Here is a 23048-nt window from a genome sequence, read left to right as displayed (position 1 = left end):
AATGTCCCAGAAATAATCCTCATGGCTTCCCAGAGGTGAATATCAACCACATTTCTGTGGCCACTCCTGAACCAGATTGAGCAGCAATTGTGTTGTTGGATGGACCAGGGCGGGTGAAGCAGTGCGAGGTGTGTCAGCTCTGCTGCCCCAGGTGGTACCCACCAGTTTTCGCATGAGATTCACCCTCGCCTTGACCTTGGCTCTGGTGTTCTGGAGGTGTTGCTGGTGGGTCAAGAGTGATTCCAAGTTAATTTGGATTTGGGTCATGGGTGAGTGGTTGGCCACAGAACTGGACATGAGATTCCTCCCTGGCCTTCGAGTTGTTCAGGTGGAAAGCTGAAATGACAGTTTTGGCAGGATTTGGTTGAAATCTCCATGTAGGCTCCAGACAGCATGGGTCTTCAGTGAGTGTTTTCTCAATGTCCTGGAGTTCTTTAGTTTGGAAAGCCAGGGCCAAGTCGTCAGCGCATGTGAACAGCCTTGACATTGTGGTAGGGAGGTCACTGGTATATATATGTTGAAGAGAGCCGGTGTGAGGACTGAACCCTGTGGAGCCCACTTTGTTGGTTATGTGTGGGCAGCTGACATGGAGCTGTCAGTTGCTAATCATGGAGTTGATTAGTTGTCGGGTTTTCACACAGCAGAGTTTCAGCAGCATGCTGGTGTGCCTCACTGTGTCATGGGCACGAGATAAGTCAGTAAAGACAGTTCCTGTCTTCAGATCTTTCTGGAAACCAGCCCCAATATGTAAGGTCAGTGTCAGGACCTGTTGGGAGCAGCTGTGGCCTGTGCAGAAAGGGTGTTCCAGGACCTTATATGTTATTGAGAGCAGGGCGATGGAGTGCTAGATGCATGAGTCGTCGAGTGCCTTCCCTGACTTGGCAATGACAACTATCTGGGATTGGTGCCGGAGGTTTGGAATGGTGCCTGTGCTGTGAATGTTGGTAAACAGCTTTGTTCGCCACTTCCTTCAATGTGATTCAATGTTCTTCTGGAATTGTGGGTAAATTCCATCAACTTCTGCTGCTTTCCCTGACTTGGTTGCTATAGGGGGCGCCATCCACTTCCTCTTGGGTGTAAAAGATTGAGAAGTCTGTCTGCTCTGGAACAGTCTTGCTCCAAGGCTGTTTTTACTGTCAACTTTCCCGCTTGCTGGTATCTTTGAGTTTATTAGGAGTTGTAAAGTGACAGCATCAGCATTGACCCTTGGTCACTGGTGTGGTTGTTGCTGGGCTGCTCCCAGGTGGTGCTGGAGTTTCCACACCTTTCAGCTTGAGTGCGTGAAGCCAATATTCTCCGTTGTTATCCACCATCTTATGAAGCGTCCTTCATCAAGGGACCACAGTAGTGTTGTTGGGCTCTTCATTTTCCCTGTGCAGTGCCAGCAGCCATTCCCTTTCTGAGGTCCAGCAGGGATGGAGGTTTTCTGAAGCCCTGGGGAACAGCTTTGGTGGCTGCCAGTTTGAGAAATCGAGGGAAGCAGTTACAGTTTTCGAACAGGGGCGGGACTCCCTTCATGGTGGTTTCTAAGTATCTGCTGTAGGCATCCCAGTTGCCCTTCTGTAGATTTTAGCTTTGAGTTTATGGATGGTAGTTTGAGGTCAATGTAAGTGGGTGATGTAGGACTGGGGTAAGATGGACAACACTTGTTGGGAGCGGATCAGCGATTGGTCATTGCTGCCATTGGTCATGAAGCAAAGATCTGTTGCATAGTCCTTCTTCTACCTGGAGGAATGGAATGTCCCAGGCTGCTTTACATCATTCCCAAGTTTCAGGTCATGCTTAGAGGCTCAGTCTGATAGCTGTTATCCCATGGCTTTGTTGCTGAGATACCCCACATGTGAGCAGCTGTGGCCTGTGCCAATGAAGACCTATCCTCAACAAAATGTGAGCTACTTGCAAAAGAACTCTCTGACAGGAACATGGACATGGTCACCCTGCAAGAAACCCATCTCGCAGACCACTCCAGCCATCAAGCTCACATTCCTGGGTGCCAACTCACTGCAAGCAGGGGTAACAAGATGTACGGCCTTAGCCACCTACATCAAAGAAAAGCCTCACCAAAGGTGCTGAAGACAGAAAATCGGATGTCCCCTACTCCATCTCCATCAAAGTAGGATAAGCTGACCCTCACAAATCCTGCAAGCCATCAAGGTGACCTGTGGCCCAACATCGTAATACAACCTGCAGCACAGCCAACCATCCATAAGGTTCAACAAAATCTTGCGTTTATATCATGTTTTTCATTCCACTGGACATTTCAAAAATCTTTACAACCAATAAAGTACTTTTTGAAGTGTGGTCACCATTGTAACAAAGGAAATGTGACAGCCAATAAGTGCTCAGCAAACACCCAGAAACAAGATCGTGACAAGGAACAGATAATCTGTTTTTTCTTTTGGTGATTGAGGGATAAATGTTGTTCAGGACAATGGAAATAACTCTCCTGCTCTTCTTCAAAATAGTGCCATGAAATCTTGTGCATCTACCAAAGTAAGCAGATTAAATTCAATTCATTTCAATCCAAGTCACTTCTATTATCCATATGGTAATTTATTTTGGGTACATTGCTTGTTTGTTTAAAAAAATTGTCTCAGCTTAACATCTCATCAGAAAGAAAGGATCTCCAGCTATGCAGCGCTATCTCAGTACTGCACCAGAAGGTCAGCCTTTATTTTTGCTTAAGCCCAGGAATGGGACTTGAACTCAGGGCCTTGGGAATGCTGAGGCGATAATGTTACTAACTGAGCCATCGCTGGTGAAAGTAAATGCTACAAAGGCATATAAACAGAACGTATATAGGCACTGGAGACAGCACAAAATATTTAGCAGAGTGATACCAGAACGGAGAGGTTGTACCTATCAGGAGCAAAGGCTCTTTCCTCTGGAAAAGAAAAAAAAACAGCTGGCAAGACAATACACAATGCGATTAAATAAGCTGGAAGGGTTGCAAAGAAACTTCTTTTTACTAAAGGCATTTCTGGGTTGTTTTTCTTAAATTTCTTGTTAGCTGTTTTGTTTATTTATACATTCCCACACAATTAATGTGTTTCCCAGTGGGAATTCCCCAATATGAGATGCTGGGATGAAATGAGACTCTCTGAAGGAATGCCAGGCACCCTGCCCAGGTGGTGATCTAATACCCACATCCAAAAGTGACCAGATCTCCCTATAGTAAGTGATTAGTCCAAGCAGAGATTCCAGTTCTAAATGTAAATTGTGATAGCGACCCCAAAGTGTATGTGAAGAACAGACTAATTATTTTACTGGATGGTTTATCAGATGAACAACATGATATTGCATAGAAGAAGGCATATCAGGGTAACCATCAGCCAGTGCTGCATCCACCAAAATGCCATCAAACTATTTACAGGCATTGTTTCAGCCACCTGATTATAATCATGGGGAAATGTTGTCACTGAGTCCGGGTCAGCAGACAGCCGGATACAAACCTATCCACTTACTTGTTATGAGGACATCGGCACAGCCTATAACAGAGATAGCCACCTGTGGTCTCAAGGAGGGGGGTGTCCTTGGGTTTCATTTATTTTCTTCACTTGCTAATACCCTCAGTCCTTCTACCTTGTCAAAGTTATTAATGGGTTGGGATGCCTTTTGAGACTTTCTAAAGGTTTTCATAATTTTTGTCTGCCTAAATTAATGCTCCCCTTTAAATTTCACTATTTCTTTAAATTCTACATGCACATAAATTTCCTCTCCTGCTAGATGCTGTGTACACCTGTCTCAATCTGCATCGGCCAACTCTGATTAAATGTATTCCTGGAGGTTTCCTCGCGTGACTTGCTTCCACACTCCAGCCATTAGTCGGCCAACACATCCTTGTAACGCACTGCCTTCCTGTGCCAATTGGAAATCAAAAAGACTCATTACCCAATTGGATGATGCTTGACTATCAGCCAAACAGCCGTTTTTTCACCCCCCCCCACTTTCAATATTTTTATATCTGATAAAGAGAAATGTTCAAACAAAATGACAAAAGAAAACAAATCTTTCTTAATGTCCCGATGATTTTTTCCTCCATGATTACACACAACAGTGTCCTGGAGATTGATCTTCAATTCCTGGAGACTCCAGGCCAATCCTGTAGGGTTGACAACCCAAATCTGGATCTTGAATGAGGAAATTTGAGTGTTGGTTCCACACTACCACTGGGCACATTTAAAGCTTTTTAGCCTGAACTTACTCAGGAAAGGAAAACTAGCCTCATTAATGAGATCTACGTTGCTTCCCCTTCATTCCCCCTCACATATAAAAAAACGCATATGCTTCATGTAGGATTGATGTGTTTGTCCCTTCAATAACCCTGACCATGGTTTCCTTTTATAGACGATGAGAAGATGGATGCAAGATCGAAGCTGAGTGTGGCTGCAAAGATGTCACTGTTTAAAGTAAGTGCTGGTTTGTAGAATATTCACCATGATGCAAGGAGAATTTAATACCTTATCCCCTGTTCATACCTACTAGTGGAGTGTGGGATTTATTTGGAATCTTTCACATTTTTATGAATTCTCACTGCTGTTGTTGGGAGTGGGATAGAAACCTCTGTTGTAAAATCCTAAAAATACAACCATTGAACTAAACAGAGCTTTCAAAGGGGTTAAATTCAAAGTACAGCCGGGAGATGTAGATTAACATTCTGATAGGATGTTTAAAGCAGTGACAATGAAAGCTTGGACATTTCAACAATTGTTCATGACAACTTTGACTGAGTTGATTTAACTCGGTCCATTTCGAGACAGTTACCAGGCTCATCTGATGAAATTTCATTTCTTGGGGTCAGAAATAACAAAAAGAATAGAAAAGAATGTGTCAGGCCAGACAAGTCTAATGCAGGCTGCAAAATGCATAGATGTTTGCCTGAGCTGGAATTAAGCTGTAGCAGGTTGGTTTTCCCAGCTGAATTGTTACTCGAAAGAAATAGAATGAGAACTTACTTATGTGTCTCCTCTTTGGGACAATGTGCTGCACAGGGAATCTAATGCTAGGATTATGCCCGTTTATGGAGAATGATTCTGTTTCTTTTTATTCTGCCATAATTCTTGTTGTATTTCCATTAGGAACTGGAGAAAGCATCCCCTGCAGAATCTGCTGCCTTGCTGCGTCCTCGGAGCAATAATGCAGCTGTGGAGCGCAAACTGCGACGAGTGCAAGACCGAGCTCGGACTCAGCCAGTCACCACGGAAGAAATGATAGTGGCAAACAGGTATGGGATGGATAGAACAGGGGAAAGTTATTTATTCAGGGTAGTCTACTGAGCATGCACCATGGCAGGAAAGCCTGCCTGCCTTTTACACATTTCACACCTTTCCAGTGTGTGTGAGAGAGAGACACATGCACGGTTTGTGCTACCATGCATACTCCGAAGACATCTGTAAAGGAACCACAAGCGTTTACAGTGGCACAGATTTTGCCGCCAGAGTAAAGAGTGAGCTGAATGAGGCATGCCACTGTTAATGTGTAACTCGTCCAACAACATGTAGCATGGACTAGATACTCCACGAATAGGGAATCGCCATTAGTTGCCGCAAGAATTGTGCTGCTCCCCGTTAGCCTCACAATAACAGCAGCTCACCCTTATGAGGGGTAGTGTCCACTTAGCTCTCTCACCTATAAGTTTAAAATGTTGTGGGTTAAAGTCCCATTCCAGTTATCAGGACATAACTTTAGTCGACACTCCAGTGTTGTACTGGATTGCCAGACGTAGTGTTTTTTAAATGAGGCAGTCAACCAGAAACAACAACAACTTATACTTATATAGCACCTTTAACATAATGAAACACCCCAAGCTGCTTCACAGGAGCATGATGAAACAAAATATGACACCGAGCCACATGAGAAGATTTTAGGCCGGGCGACCAAATACTTGGTCAAAAAGATAGGTTTTACAAGTGTCTGAAAGGAACAAAGTGAGGAGGAGAGGCAGAGAGGTGTGGGGAGGGAATTCCAGAGCTTGGGGCCTTGACAACTGAAGGCACGGCCACCAATGGTGGAGCAATTAAAATTGGGGATGCACAAGAGGCCAGAAATTGAGGAGCGCAGATACCTTGGAGGGTTGTGAGGCGGAGGAGATTACAGAGATAGGGAGGGGTGAGGCCATGGAGGGATTTGAAAACACGGATGAGAATTTTAAAATCAAGAGGGGAAGCCAGTGTAGGCCAGTGAGCACAAGGGTGATAGGGGAACAGGTCTTGCTGTGAATTAAGACATGGGCAGCAACTTAGACCCTCTAGCCTCAAAAAATCCCATTTACTAATTAAAGAAGAGGAGGGAGTTCTCCTGGCGCTACAGTTCATCAGTCCTTATTATAGATTATAAGTCTTCATCAGTCCATCAGTCAATACTACCAAAAGAATAATTGAGTGGCCTTTCATTTAATATTTGTGTGCTGCCACATTTATCCAGGTGACACAACACTTAGGGACAATGGGGACAGGGTAAGGTGCTAAATATAATATCAAGGGGAAGCTACACCCGAGAGGGAAAGGTGTAGAAGGATATGTTCACGGGGTGAGAGGAGATTCCTGTGGAGCATGAATACCAGCATGGAGCTGCTGGACTGGATGGCTTGTTTCTGTGCTGCAAACACTTTGTAATACTTTGTTAGTACAGGCATTTCTTTACCTTGGTGTGCATGAACCTTGTGGGGTTGTGGAGAAATGGTTGGACTGCACAGTGAGATTGTTCAGTTGAAACCTTCAACTCAGCAGTCCATTTTCCACTTTCTAAGTGGCATATCTGCTCCTGCCAGCTGCTAATACTTGGTTAACATGACTGAAATGAATCATGGGCCTGAATTTTGTTCGGAGGCAGGAGGTCCCAGCAGCAGCACCAGAAGTGTCTTGCAGCCAGTTAACTCGGGGGAGTAATGGAGCCCCTCCAATTGAAGGATGGAGGTGGGCAACGATCGCAATGTCAACTGACTCAAAGGCAGCTGCTAGTGTCATATTTAAGGGCTTTAAAGCCCTCCATGCACTGCTGCCTTGTTTGAAGTGCTTGACTGACCAACAGTGCAGAAGATCCCTTCTACTGACCCATCGTACAGAAGACCCAAGGAGCTGAGCAGGAAGCAGGGCAGAGAGAAGACACTGGATAGCCCCACAGTTTAATGATGCCTCCCTACAAGTTCTCCTCCAGCCTGCAAGGGCAAGGCAGGAGGTCCTCTTCCCAAGGAATGGCAAGAAGACACCGGCCTACCTGACCAGGATGGAGATTGGAGAGGACCTCCGCAGCTGTGGGATCATCTCCTCCCCCGCTTCTCCGAACCAGGGTGCAGTGCTGCAAGAGGATCAATGACCTCTCTTTGCTCCATCAGGGAGAGTTCCCCATCCCACTCTCCTCTTTGGGCTTCCATGTGGGGCACTAGGTGGGGAGGGGATTGGTGGCAAGGGGTTCAGGCAGCTCCAGGTCCTGTCGGAGCCATGACTGTATCGCGGCAAGAATCTCCCATCTCTACTTGCTGACCTCCACCACATCCGTGCAGAGCCAAGAGGAATTCATGAGGTCCTCCATCATGAGCCAAAGGGCAGCCACCAGCATAAATGTTGTGCCAGTCTTTGTGGAGAAACTAACAGTGTCCCTCCTTCTGCTTACAGGAGAAATGGGCACACAACAATGAAGAGAGGGCCAAGACGGGTGGATGCCTCCCAGCCCTGATCCCACTGGAGGAGGTGGTCCTGGAACTGGTTGGGTCTCAGGGTGCTGATAGTGAAACAGGAGTGTCCTCACAGGAGAGTGAGTGAATGGGTGCAAGGGAATAAGGGTGCAGTTGGGCCACACAAGAGGCAGAGTGCTCATGTGTTCACCACTAGACATATGGAGCGTCCACATCAGGCATAGTTGGGTTTTGGAGATATGATGCCCTAAATGTTTATGTTCTCTTATACAGGTATCGGTAATCCCAAAGGACCTGGAACTGGAAGGAATGGGGGCCAGCTGACCACCTCTGAGGAGGAGGGACCCTCAAATGCTGCACCATCACACCATTCCCCTGCACCCTCCCCCAGTGCAGATACTCTCATGTTGATGGGTCTGTGTTCACGATTAAAATTCAGGGTCACAAGCTGGGGAGCACATCACAGATATGCCCAAGCAACTAATGGAGGCTATGAGAGCTGAGGCCACTGACAGTCAGAGGAGTGTGGAAGCCCAGGTCCATGCTGAACCCCAGGCTGATGACAGGCCTCTGGAGTTGTCAGCAACATGGCAAGCACTGCAACTACAATGAGAGGTAAGGGAACATCTGGCAGAGCTGCCAGAGGTTATGTACACCATGCATGGATGGTGGAGGAGTCCATCCAGGCCACATGTTCTGCCATGTCTGAGGTATGTGCGTGGCCTGGCTTCCTTCATCAAGAGCTTGGTAACCCTCATGGAGACCCTGACCGAGCAGAGCACTCAGCAGCTACTGGACATGTGCACAGACCTGCATACCATCCCCTTGTTCATGCACTCAGTACAGCAGGGGTAAAGCGAGAGGAGACTAGGTACCTGGAATCTCCGCCATATCCTCATCCTTCTCAGGTGAGTAGGAGGTAAAAATGTGCCTTGTGAGGGAGGAGGAGTGGCTCCCTTCTGCATCTGGGGCCACCTCTCAGACCTTCAAGTGTGGATAGTGATTCCTCTGCCAGAGACTCCAGTGTCTCCAGTAGCTGCAATGACAGAGGAAGGTTCTTTATCTGAGCAGAAAATCCTCAGAATGGCAGGACCCTTCAGGCCTCAGGCTGCCAGAGAACAGCCACCAAGGTCATCCCAGGTCACAGGGCTGTTAGAAAGCAGGCTGCCTCCAGCTCAGCTGCAACCTTAGGGGTCGCGCCTTGTGAAAACGCATGAAAGCCAGTTAAGAAAAGCACCTGAATGCACCAGAGGTTCACAGGCGATTAAATGTTGGACAGGTTGAGGTTTTATTACATTATGCTGCCCAATAAATGTTGGACTCACTGCTGTTGGTCACCCTTTTCATTCTCACTGCCATGTTAGATGCCATCTACAGTCTTACTCCCTCGTTGGGATGCTAGGTTTGTGTAGAATAGTCGGTTTCTCAACTTTGTCAGAGTGTGTTGTGAACCTGGTGCTAGGCAATGGAGTGCGAGATGATGGACGTGACAGCAGGTCTGCATAAAAGTGAGTCTTCATTGCACAGATTATGAATCCATCCCTGTAGGCAAATGGAAAAGCTGTGGCAACTGGGACTGCCAAGTGTTGTAGGCATCATGTCTGCTCCATGGGAAGTGGCTACATGCCTAAAGGGCTCGCTTTCAATGGCCACAGATGAGTTGCACATTGATGGAATGGAAGCCCTGCTATTGATGAGGGCCACTGGCTGCTCTGTGGGAGCCTTGATGACCACGTGTGCAGCCAATGACAACGTGCACCTGGGGAATCCAGAGATCACTTCGAAGCTGATGACCCTCTCTTCATGACTGTCAGGGGCAGTTCAGTAATACATATAGACCTTGGCTCCCCTGAACATGGCATGGGCTTGATGCATTGATGGGCTGCATCCTGTGAGATCCCATACATGTCCCCAGTGGATCCCTAGAAAGATCCGGAGGTGTAGGAGTTGAAAACCATGCTGACCCTCAGGGTCACTGACATTGAGTGTCTACCAACCCCCAAAAGTCTTAGCTCATAGGAACATAGCAGCAGAAGTAGGCCATTTAGCACATCAAACCTGCTCTGCCATTCAATATGATCATGGCTGATCATCCACTCCAATGTCTTTTTTCCCACATGATCCCCATATGCCTTTATGTCATTATTTAGAAATAGGTATTTAGAAATCTGTCAATCTCTGCTTTAAACTTACTCAATGACTGAGCTTCCACAGCCCTCTGGAGTAGAGAAATCTAAAAATTCACAACCCCTTCAGTAAAAAAATGTCCCCTTTTCTCCGTCTTAAGTGGCTTCCTCTTTATTTTGAAATTGTGTCCCCTGGTCCTCAACTCCCCAACCAGGGGAAACATCTTATCTGCATCTACCCTGTCTATTCCTTTAGAAAATACAGGCCCAGTTTCCCCAATCCCTCTTCATAGAACAGTCTCACCATCCCAGAAACAAGTCTGGTGAACCTTCGTTGCACTCCCTCTATGCCAGTAATATCCTTCCTAAGGTAAGAGGATCAAAACTGCACACAGTACTCCAGGCTCAGTCTAACCAAGGTTCTACATAATTGAAGCAAGACTTTGCTACTCCTGCACTTCACTCTGAAGCATTGCAGAGAGATCAGTGACTGCCTCCCTGGGGAGTCTTAGGGCAGAGTTTTGCCCTCGGATGGAGTGCAGGGCCCACCGGCTCAGCGGCAGGCGGACAGCTAATCCCTGTCACCGAAACGGGGCCCGCCACATTTTGGGTGGGCGGGCCGATTAAGCTATGGGCTTCCTGTTCCGGGGGGGGGGAAGGGAATCCCCAACTGTCAAAGTCCTGTCTCAGGGAGATTAGTGAGAGGTAAGTAAACTCTAAAAATAGAAAAATATTAAAATTATTAATGTCCCCTCACATGAGATGGGACATGTTAATAAGAAGCACTTAAACTTTATTAAAGTTTTTAAAAACGGACATGAAACCTCATCCCGCCAGTGGATGAGGTTTCATGTATTATCAGAAGCCCGCTGGGGCTCCTGGCCTGCCCGCCAGCCTTAAGGTTGGACGGGCAGGTCTTTAACAGGTCGGCGGGCAGACAGCTGATTTCGCTTTCCGCCCACCTTCCTAAAAATTTAAAGGGACCAGGATGACTTCAGGGGTTCCTCCCGACATCATCCTGCATCATTTTCCCCTCGGTGAGCGGGCCCCACCCCTAAATCGCTGAGGGGAAAATCCTGACCTTAGTCTGTGCTGACACTGCCATTTGGACATCTACAGATAGTTGAGCTGTGTATGGTAGGCTGTCTCTCGGGGAGAGACACTTCTTTATGTAGGAGGCTGTTCACATGCCCTCTACAGCCTTCTCAGGTGTTCCCAACTACAGGTTGGCCCTCTTGTTGCTCCTGGTGTTCTTGCCATGCCCCTTCTGGTGCCTGGACCTCCTGCCCTCTCCTCAGTGGAGAGGATGACTGGTTGGATCAGCACCTTCCAAACTCGTGACCTCTACCACCTAGAAGGACAAGGGCAGCAGATGCATGGGAACACTACCACCTGCAAACTTCGCCTCCAAGCCACACACCATCCTGGCTTGGAACTATATCATTGTTCCTTCACTGGGTCAGAATCCTGGAACTCGCTTCCGAGCAGCACCATTGGTGTTCCTACAAAACCTGGACTGCAGCAGTTCAAGAAGGCAGCTCACCACCACCTTCTGAAGGGCAATTAGGGATGGGCAATAAATGCTGGCCTAGCCAGCAACGTTTCATATCCCATGAATGAATAAAAAAAAGGCCCCATGGTAGGTGGGCTCTCTCCTAGTCCTGTGTGTCTTTTGAGGCCCACCTTCCCCAAGACCCCTTCCTTGACTATTCCTTAGGGAGCAAGTGCCGCTGTGCCTCTGTGACCCTTGCAGCTTGCGCTTAGTGTTGTCACCTTCACACATCCCCTTCCATTAGTGCTGCCACCATCACCAACCTTCTGCCATCGTCGCCACTGGTCTCCGTTCCCCACCCTCCTTTCCAAAGCACATTGTCTCTCAATATGGCTGGTTGGCAGAGGCAGAACTCTCACCTCCTTGTCACCTTCTTTAACCAAATGGGGTCTGAAACCGTTCATAAAATTCTAACAGCACCGTAAAATTCAAATTAATTGCCATTTAAGCTACTTTAATTGATGTATTCCCATGTCACAGTGAGGAGGCTGCCTTCTGTGATCCCCTTTGCAATTAACATCTCACTCTTGGGCTTCTGGACGAATGGGTCCTGACCACATTTTACACGCATACACACGCCCATATACATGTGCATATATTTGTGTGCAAACACACGCACGTATAAACATGCACATGCACAAATGCACAGACACACATACCTCACCAATCAGAACTCAGAAATCAACCAATGTGAACCTTTGTTGAACCCTCAAAATCAAGCAGATCCTTCTTTTGGGAAGTGGATCAAACTGTATACAATCCTCAGGTGTGCTCTCAGCAAAGCCTGTACAATTGCAGCACAATTTCCTTACTCTTATACTCCAGCTCCTTACAATAAAGGCTTGTTTTCCTAATTAATTGCTGTGTCTGTGTGTTAACTTTCTATGATTTGTGTACAAAGAAACCCTAATCTGGCTGAACACCAACATTTACTAATTCTCATTATTTTTAAAAATGTATTCTGCTTTTCCATGCTTCCCACCAAAGTGGATAATTTCACATTTCCCCACATTATAACCTATGTGTTAACTTTTGTTCAATTACTTAGCCTGCTTACAGAGCCTTTGCAGCCTCTTTACATCCCCCTCATACTTTACTTTTCCTAACTTTGTATTGTCAGCAAACTTACATATATTGGGACAGGATTTTTAGGTTGGCGGGCGAGTGCAATTGGTGGGCCCACGAGCGGCTGGGGAAGGGACTGCCGACTGCAATCAGCCCCCCCGCTGCGGCTTCACGCTGGATGGCCAGTTAACAGCCAGCCAGCATGAAACGCACACCGAAATGCTCAGAGGGGGCGGGAGGAGGGCGGGCACTGATGTAAGTGTGGGCACGGGTGAGCACTGGATGAAAGCCGCCTCAGGGGGCTGAAGACTTGAAAACAATTAAATAAAGTTTTTAAAAATCTGGAAAAAGATGTCCAAGCTCACAATCAGTCACTGAAGACATACATGATGAAAATGCTTTCTATAGATTTGTTTTATTTAATAACGGTAACCTCATCTTGCCCTTGGATGAGGTTTCATGAGAAATGCAGAGCCCACCTGGCCGATTCGCCAACCATAAGGTTGAACGGACCACAAAGAACCGGAGACAATTGCAACTTTAATAACATTAATTTGCCTCTTAATTGTTGGCGGGCACACTTCCAATTTTTACACATGCCCACTGACTGAAATATCACGTGAGCGCAGAATGATGTCAGGACACAACATCGTCTTTCCGCATCCAATCAGGTCAGGTGCACGCCCACATGCCAAGCTAAAAATTCTGCCCTTGGTCTCCTCATCTAAGACATTGATATTGCTTATAAGTAGCTGAAACCCAAGCACTGACCCTTGTGGTTACTCCACTAGTTATACCCTGCCATCCCGAAAATGGGTTCCTATTCTCTGTTTTTTGTCCATTAACCAATCTCCAATCTATGCTAGTATATTATCCCCAATCCCATAAGCCCTAATCTTGTTATCAACCTCTGTGTGGCACCTTACCTAATGCCTTCTTAAAATCCAAATATATTACATCTGCTATATCCCCCGATCTTTTCTGCTAGTTATTGTAGTATAAGGGTGTTCAGCATAGTAAGGGTTAATGTGGGACTGGAGAACAGTACGGCCCATGGTATGATGTAGGGAGTCTGACATGACAGTAGACAGGAGACAGAGTGGTGCAGGGAGAACCTGAGAGATGTCGGCATGATGACATCACCTAGATAGGGCTATACCTTGGAGATAAGTATATAGTTGTGTGTTAATAATAAATGGTTTATGTTCAACCACACAAGCCTCCAGAATTCTTAGTGAGACATCAAACAACCTTACAACAATTACAGAACTCTGATAGATTTGTCAATGACAATTTTCCTTTTAAATATCATTTGGGATGGCCAACTCATGGTCTGATGTTCCTAAAATGTGCTTCCTGATTCTGCTGTCGCTTAGCTCTAAGTTTAAGTTTATGACCCTTTGTTCTGGATTCCCTGATCAAAGGAAATAGTTTTGCACTATCTACCCTATCAAATCTTTTAATCAATTTAAACATATCAATCTTCAAGCTATATAGTTCCAATAATGACTTGTCAGAGTCATTATTCTTCAACTGTGAGTCTGGATAGTGGATGTTGGCAGGATATTTGACCATGGATGGCATCACATCCAAACCGAATGGGAGGGCTGGAGACATGAATTTCCAAGAAAGGGTCACTACATTGCCATCAGGAATGGGATGCCCAGCAGTTTTAAGGCCATTTGTGTTTGACAACAAATTGTAGGGTACAGTTAATACTGAGGAAGGCTGCAACAAATACAAGAAAACTTGACCACATGTGCAGAATGGGCATGTAAATGGCAATTGTGCTTCAATATTGATGATTGGGAAGTTGGGGAGAGGTTAATTCTAGAAGGAGAGGTTTGAAAATCAGAGATGTTATGTTAAAATTGTCTTGGACCTTGGTTTGTGTGCACTTGGAGTACCTTGCACAGTTCTATTCCACATGTTGTGTGGATGAGCAGCCATTGGAGGAGGTGCTAAACAAAAAAAATCTACAAGGATGAAACCAAGGATTACACCTGTCCAAAAAGAGGGAAGTCTGTGAGATGACCTGGTAAACCTTTAAGATTATGGAATGATTTGACAGGATAGATGTAGAGAAGAGAACTTGTGGGGAAGACCAAAACTGGGCCATAAGTATATTTTTTTTAATCACCGATAAATTCAATAAGGAATTCAGGAGAAACGTCTTTATCCAGTGAGTGTTTAGAATGTGTAACTCACTACCCCATGGATTGCCTGAGGTGACTAGCATAGATGTATTTAAAGGGAAGTTAGATCAACACATGAGGGAGGAAGGAGTAGAAGGATATGCTGATAGAGCTAGATAAAGTAGGATTGGAGGAGGCTCATGTGGAGCATAAACACATGCATTGACCCCTGCATTGACCCCCCCCCCCCCCCAACTACCACTACCATTCTATGTGACTCTATGTAATTTGCTGAAGATACTCAGCAAGTCAGGCAGCACATTTAGCGAAACAGAGGGCAGAATCGTCCCAGATTTGCACTAAGTGCATTAGCTGGCAGGTAAAATGACATTGGCGGATTTTCATGCTGTACGTCCCAAACCTGTCACACTACATTCCCAGGAAACATGCAGTTTCTGTGGCGGGCAGGCTGGACGATCGCAACTGATTTCACACCGTTGTGAAACCAATCGCGCCATATTGTCCGCTTATGCCAGCGAACAGGCCCAGCGCCGCTGGGCGGGGATAATCCCGGCCAGAGTTAACATTTCACTTCAATGACCTTTCATCAGAACAGAAGGTAATTGACCTAAAATGTTAATTGCCTTTAACCACTTTCGTTCCGCATCGCTTAATACTCTTGTCTAACAAAAAAAATCTATTTCTATTGACCCTTAACTTCAACAGCTTTTTGGGGGAGAGAGTTCCAGGCTTCTACTTCCCTTTGTGTGAAGAAATGCTTTCTGATATCACTCTGACTCGCTCTAATTTTAAGTCTCACTGTTCAGGTTGCCCCAAATAGTTTCTCTCTCACTATCCTACCAACTCCTTTGATCATCTTAAACACTTCAATTTCATCACCTCTTATACTTCTGTCTTCACTATAGGGGGTACAAAAAACACTCCAGTAATAGCTGTAAGCCTGGAGATGGAGAGGAGAGAGCAACTTGGTGAAATTACTGTCACTGTGCAAGCAGGACTGAGCAAACTGATTGGGCTGAGCGCTGACAAGTTTCCAGGTCCTGTTGGATTCATCCTAGGGTCTTAAGGAGGTGGCTAATGAAGTAGTAAATGTGCAGGTGTTAATTTTCCAAACTTCCCTAGATCTGGAAAGGTTCCACCAGACTGGAAAGTAGCAAATATAATCCTTCTATTCAAGGGAGGAGGGTGGCAGAAAACAGGAAACTACAGGCCACTTGGCTTGACGGCTGTCGTGGGGAAGGTGTTAGAGTTGATCATTAAAGAGGTTATAGTTGGGCACTTAGAAAAGCTCAAGGCAATCGGGAAGAGTCAGCATGGTTTTATGAAAGGGAAATCATGTTTAACCAATTTATTAGAGTTCTTTGAAGGAGTAACATGTGCGGTGGACAGAGGGGAGCCTGCAGACATACTGTACTTGGATTTCCAGAAAGGTGCCATATCAAAGGTTATTGCAGAAAATAAAAGCTCATAGTGTAGGGGGTAACATATTAGCCTGGATAGAAGATTGGCTGGCTGGCAGAAAACAGAGTGTATGTATAAATGGGTCTTCGTCTGATTGGCAGGTTGTAACAAGTACAGTCCCACAGGGTCTGTGCTGGGGCCTCAACTTTTTACAATTTACATTAATGACTTAGATGAGGGGAGCGAAGACATGGTAGCAGGTTTTTGCAGATGACACAAAGATAGGTAGGAAAGTATGTTGTGAAGAAGACATAAGGAGTTTGCAGATGCATATAGATAGGTTGAGTGAGTGGGCAAACATCTGGCAGATAGAGTATAATGTGAGAAAAGGTGAAATTGTTCACTTTGACAGGGAGAATAAAAAGGCAGAGTATTACTTAAATGGAGAATGATTTCAGAATTCCAAGGTGCAGTGGGATCTAGGTGTCACAAAAAATTAGTATGCAGTTACAGCATGTAATCAAGAAGGCCAATGGAATGCTATCCTTTATTACGAGAGGAATTGAACATTAAAGTAAGGATGTTATGCTTCAGTTATACAGGGCTTTGGTGAGACTGCATCTTGTGTTATTTAAGGAAGGATGTGAATGGATTGGAGGCGGTTCAGCAGATGTTTACTCGATTGATACCTGGAATGAGCAGGTTGTCATATGAGGAAAGGTTGGACAGCCTGGGCTTGTTTCCACTGGAGTTTAGAAGAGTGAGGGGTGACTTGATTGAAGTATACAAGACCCTGAACGGTGTTGACAGGGTGGACATGGAAAGGACATTTCCTCTTGTGGGCAAGCCCAGAACTAGGGGGCACTGTTTTAAACTTAGGGGTCGCCCTTATAGGACAGAGGTGAGGAGAAACTTTTCTCTCAGAGGGTTGTGCGACTTTGGAACTCTCTGCCTCCGAAGGTGGTGGAGGCGGGGTCACCGAATATTTTTAAGGCAGAGGTGGATAGATTCTTATTAGGAAAGGGAATCAAAGGGTATTGGGGGGTAGATGGGAATGTGGACAAAACACAAACAGGTCAGCCATGACCTTATTGAATGGTGGAACAGGCCCGAGGGGCCGAATGACCTACTTCTGCTCCTATTTCGTATGTCTTATAGTCAAGGAAATACAGACTTAGTCTATGCAAGCTGCATTCCTTATTTAAGCCTTATGACCCCTTCTTGGTAAACCAGTGTTTCAATCTCCAGAACATCCTACTCCTTTTTTATACAACGGGTAGCGGAAAACTGAAAATCTTTCACCACCCCCTGCCCCTTTCAAATAACTGTGGCTGCAGGGACAATTGGAGTTTGTAAAATTAAACTGGTTGATTTTAAATCTACCAAGGTATATGAAGTTTAAGCTGATAAATGAAGTTGAGATGATGATCAGCCTAGATCTAATTGAGTGGTGGAGCAGGCTGGAGGGGCTGAATGGCCTAATCCTGTTCCTAAACCCAAGAGGCATTTAGCTGTCTCTGAAGTGAAGGAAGGAATTAAATTTTCATATTGCTCATTTTTCTGTTCTTTCTCTAACTGAAAACTCTGCTGTTAGCATCTCCAGGGCACAGTCACCAAAGGTGCAGGATATGGAGGAGAAAAAGCAAAGTGCAATTGAACAGGAGGCAGAAGAGAGAGAGGATAAGAATTCAAAGTTGAGTCTGAACCAGAAGATGGCCTTGTTCAACAGCCTGTGTCAGCCTGTGCCAAAGAAGATGCCCGCATTGGAAGGGCATAATGGGCGGAGACAAAAGGGGGCACGGTACCGCACCCAACCTGTCACCTTCAATGAGGTCCAGCTGGTAAATATTAGTTTTATTTTAATGTTACCAAGATGATGAATAATTTCCTCTACTTGGCCTGTCACAGTAAAGAAACTATAAGTGTTCATAGTGTTAGTGCAATAATTATTTGCTGAATGTGCATGCTGCTAAAAGGTTTTAAGAACAAAGAACAATTTTACACTTTATTTGAAGATTTTAAACATTGTGATTGCAGCCCCTTCATGGCTTGGTTGTCAATGATAACATGTTAACTGAGTCATATAGAATGTGCAGGCCCAACCTCTGGGCGGCGCTAGTTGATATGAGCCAGCGTATCAGTACTGATACTATAGCTAACTGCCTTGTACTAGCAAGAGGAAAAATCGGCCAGCATTCCTGCTCACACTTAACATCTAATGATTCCTGCTGGAAGATGCATGGACCTCGGGTGAGGATAGGCTAGGTCTTCAACTATGGTGCCCTCTGTAATCAAATGGCCTGCCGGCACCATACAGGATCACACTTGAATAATGATGACTATCTGGGCATGGAACTGTAGCATTGTTAGCCTCCATGGAACTAAACCCCGGGAAAGGTCTGAGGAAAGAAAGAAAAGGATTAGTGTAAAATATTGGGCCAGAACTTCCAAGGACTGGCAATCACAATTGGATTGCCGCTCTGCTTCTTTCTTCCTACCTTACTCGGGAGCTGTACTTTCGTCACCTCACTCTCCAACTTGGGCTGGGTGAGAAAAGTGCAGCGCAGCGAGTTCCCTAGGCCTTCAGTGCAGGGCAGCAGAGTCAGGGGAAGTGAAGCCATGCCCCCACTTTACATCACTAGCTGTTGTAAACTGGGTAAGTTTAAATTTCCCAGCCACTTTAAAAACTGGTGAGAAGGTAAGTGTTTAAGGTAAGTGGGTAGGCGTGGTGGAGGGGCAGGGGGATGGATCAGGGAGGGGGAGGTTTCAGGTGATCATTGCAGGGTGGGTGGGGGTCGGTGGGGGAGGTTTGTGGGTTAGTTGGGGCGAGTCAGGGTAAGGGGTAGTCGGTGTGTTGGGAGGGTAGTCAGGAGGTTGGAAGGGTAGTCGACGGGGGCTGGGTGATAGTCGGGGGTAGGGGTGTATTTGGGGAGTGTCAATGGGGTAGTAGGGGGCATGGTCAATGCGGTGGGGGGGGCGGTAGTCAGGGTTTTAGGGGGGGTTTCCAGTAGGGGTCTGGGGGGGGGGAATTCACTAATATAGTTCCCCAAGTGTTAGAAGTGCTTTTAATCCTTTTAGCATTTGCCGAGTAACTATTCTGCTAAAACAGTCAGAACCATCTGAAGTCTCTGATTTAAATTGGAGTATCGTATGGTTCCCAGTGCAGGGCAATCGCCCATTGGAAGTTTAAGATTCCTGGGCAATTCTCATGCAGTTCTTGTGTGGGGACTTCTGGGGCTCCCCCATCGCATTTTCTGGGGTACCTCCTGGGTACAATGCCCCCGGAGATCGGAAGCTATGGGCCAGAAGGTTGATTGGAAAATGTACTTGAAAATATCATTACAAACTAAACATCAGTGCTATCAGCCCAGTAAGCCGTTACCTATAACCAATTCTCATTCCCGAGATCTTTAAGCAATGCCTGTGAGGGAAACTCAGTAGTATTTTCAAAGAGGCTAGAATTGTCAGTGAGATTAGGAGCAGCAAACTCCTGAAAATGGACCATTGCCAGTTTCTCATTTGTGTTTATTTAAATAGAACAATGACCAGTGATAATCTATGGTGAAGAATGAGCACATCACAAAGCAGGTAAAAAAAATAAAGCCAGTCAAAGAAACCATTCAACCAAATCATGATGAAATTTATAGTTTCAATGTTCAAAAGCCCAAAGACTCTGAACTCAGATTGCCAGTGTGTATTTTATAAACATATATGACTGGCAAGTCAGGCTGCACTCATATTTAAAAATATATTCTTATATCAACATGGTGTAGTTGGCAGCACTTGAATCAACAGGTTGAAGGTTCGAACCCCACTGCAGGCCTTGGGCACACACTCTTGACTGACACTTTCAATGCAGTACCAAAAGAGTGCTACACTGTTGGAGATGTTAAACTTGAGATCCCTCTGCCTGTAAAAGGTCTCACAACTTGATTTGTAGAAGCGCAGAGAGATCTCACTGTGTCCTGGTTAATACCCCTCTCAATCATAACACCAAGAACAGCTTAAATGGTCATTTGTTCACTTGCTGTTTGTGGGATCGTACTGTGCACAAATTGTTGCATTTTGTTGAGGCAACATCACTTTAAATGTGACTAACTGTTTCTGAAGTGATTTGGGGGAATCGAGGGTGTAATAAATTGATTTATAAATACAGAATCTCCTATGTTTGAGGAGCCTGAAGAAGAACAGGACAGTCATGTATTCTCACTTCTGTCTCCTTATATTAATTTCCACTAGCTTTGAAATGATACTGTGAATATTAGCAAGCTATTCATCATATACTACCCTTAATGGAGTGAGAAATCCCAAGATGCTCGGAAAGGAGAAGGTCGCATGTTGAGTCTCAATTGAGAGAAGGCTGGGAAAGTGACCTTAAGCCTGGTCAAAAGTAAAGGTTTGAGGAGGCTTTTTAAGGAAGACAGAGGGGGTAGGGCAAGGTGGGAGGACTTAGGAAGGGAATTCCAGAGTACAATGTAAAATCAATCCCAAGCCAGTTGAAGTATGAAACTAGACACTAATACTTTTCTTGATAATAGGTGTATTTACAAAAGCGTTACTAATGTCTGTTTCCTACCTCCTAACCCCATGTCCCAGCAGTCTCTCTTTATATACTTTCGAGTGAACAGTTAAACAATGAGCAAATTAATAAATTAATAAATCAAATTAAAGTAATAGCCTCTCAAAAGGGCACTGTAACAGAAACAAAACAGAAACTATCCAGCTAAATCAAAAAGTTATTATGTGGGGGTGAGGAAGCATTCCAGCTCCCATAGTGCCCACTGGCCATGGAAGGCCTCAAGCCTGCCAGCGGGCACCGTGTGCCAATCTATCTTTATACCCTTTTGAGCACCAGTGGAAACAAAACCTAATTAACTAATAAAGAAAAGCCAATTAAACTAATTAATAGGATTTAAAGGATTTTAAAGGGCATTGTAACTAAAAGAAAACATAAAGGAACCTTACATTATTAAATGAGAATGTCATTTTGGGAAGTCTATCTTTATAAGTGCTCTAGATACTTAATTAAGCAATGTCCTTCACCTGTATATCTTAATGTATTTAACATATCATTAGCATGCAAGGTGGTCACAAATGAATGGAGTGGACAGGCTGAGCCCACGGTGTTGTCCAGACACAGAAGGACAGAGGCTGTGAGCTGGCATGTAGGGTCAGATGAGGCTGGAGGGGGACAAGGCCATGGAATGAACCCATGAGCTGAGGAATGGGGAATGGGGTTTAATCTGGGATAGGGGAGTGGGATTTGGGAAAGAGGTAGGGTTTGGGATTGAGGATTGGGGATTGGGGGCTGGGGATTGGGGGCTGGGGATTGGGGTAGGGGTCTTGTACAGCATAGGATGTGTGTGACAGGTTCAGATAATATGTTGTTGCTTCTAAGGCGACCTTGGGAGGTGTCATTTTGCCTGAGAGAGTTATTTTTATGAAAGGGGGAGGTTGGAATTTGAACCGGCAATTTGCTGAATGGTGCCCGATTTTCTGCCTATTCATATATTCAGTGAGAAGTAAATCAAGCTTTTAAGTGCTGGAGTGTCAGCTCTGGAGGGATATTACTAATGTAAAATGAATTAGAACAGGGTGGGGCAAAGAGCTAAACATGTAGTTTTGCTGAAATGAATCATTTTTCTCGCTGCAAAAAAAAAATCAGGTGTGTGGAGTTGGCACTGGACCGTGAATTTAACTTCAAGTCTTAACAACTTTTTAGAGAAATGTAAGGATTTGAAAAGCGCTGCAGGATTCTCTTTCAGGTAGGAGCTGGTCCATCTGCTTCAGTACATAGAGAAACAGCTGGTTTTAAAAGTTTATAGATCACTCCGTTTGATGTAAACTGCTCAACTGTTAAAGTACATCTTAACAATAATGTTATACAAATTTAACGCAATAATCAGTCTCCCCAAGAATGGATTTTGTCAAGGAGAGAAACACAGAGGATCAGATTTCAATTGCTGTCTGTACTAACTTGGCTGGTGCAGGCAAGTGCAAGTTTTTGGGAACTAGATGTTCTCCACTTTACTGGCCACCTTCAATCATCAGTAATATGTAGGAGCGGACGTGTTTATTCAGCAAGTACACAATTGTGAAGTGCTCCCTCAGTGTGTTAGCTAACTTGATGTGTCCGAGATCCTGCAGTCAGGGTTGAACCTGCAACCTTCAAACCCTGAGGTAAGAGTGCTACCAACTGAACCAAGGCTGCAAGATGGTTATTAACGGTGTTTGTCTATAGGAAGGAAATACTTAACATTCTCAATATGGTCTGCTTGACGAACTGGAAGAAATCGAGTAGGAAGTGAGTTAAGGCAGTTTAGCTGGTGTGCATGTTTTAAGTTCTGCGGCCGATTGACACATTATGCTGCCAGCTTCAGTTGGGTTGAGGTTTAATATTTCTCAGCTGGGCTGCCAGGTGAAATGTTGTGTTTATAGTGGTGTTTCACTTCAGGGAGGAGGAAGTGGACATTGTCCAGTAAGAGAATAACAAGTGTACTTTCAGTGGGCCAATCACAGAAAGCAGTCATCGAGACATTTATGATCTCAACAGAATTTTCATTCTGGGCCGAAGCAGTGCAGGTAAAGTGGGAGGAGGGAGCAGGGAGAGCTGGAGAAATTGGGGGCTCAATTTAAAAATCGTCCATGGGAATTTGGATCAGGTCAATAGAATCACTGAGGCTAATTTGACTGGGGAGTGATTCCCACACACAGCAACAAAAGCAGGCACAGTTAGAAATGTGTGATTGTTCCCCCCCCTGATTTTAGTCAAGGACTGCACTCATCAATGGGCTGGGTCAGGAGTTTAGCAAGTTAGTTCAATTTCTGCCGATCCAGACTCCCTCAGGCAGAACAATACAGTATTTGTGCTTTGATCTCTGGACACAGATTGCCTTTGGTTCTACATTCCTGCTGAATGCTTCATCACGATTATGTCATGATTTTAAATTTGTGTCAAGCTCTTACTGCCCTTTTATCATGATTTACCACTGATCTGCCATCAGCGGCACCCGACAACTTGAAGTCTGCACCTCTGATGCTGAGGGCTCAAGTTTTCACAGGGTCTAATAGATGCTGTTGGAAGGAGAAGAAAAACGTGGGCTCCATCCTATTGG

General features: G+C 45.2%; 1 protein-coding gene across 5 annotated transcripts in view; it reads left to right on the top strand.

Annotated features, from left to right (window-relative positions):
• The window catches only part of LOC121269051 (supervillin-like), a 162537-nt gene that overhangs the window by 40747 nt on the left and 98742 nt on the right, over nt 1-23048 (top strand). For all 5 annotated transcript variants that reach the window (XM_041173469.1, XM_041173466.1, XM_041173465.1 and 2 more), the window contains exons 3-5: nt 4348-4409; nt 5079-5224; nt 17528-17774. In XM_041173469.1, the coding sequence (XP_041029403.1) occupies nt 4359-4409; nt 5079-5224; nt 17528-17774 (444 nt within the window). In that variant the 5' untranslated portion in view covers nt 4348-4358. The remainder of the gene's footprint in view (nt 1-4347; nt 4410-5078; nt 5225-17527; nt 17775-23048) is intronic.

This window comes from Carcharodon carcharias, chromosome 23, assembly GCF_017639515.1.
Source record: "Carcharodon carcharias isolate sCarCar2 chromosome 23, sCarCar2.pri, whole genome shotgun sequence".
NCBI lineage: Eukaryota > Metazoa > Chordata > Chondrichthyes > Lamniformes > Lamnidae > Carcharodon > Carcharodon carcharias.
Note: the sequence above shows the minus strand (reverse complement) of the source record. Positions and strands in the feature narration are given on the sequence as shown.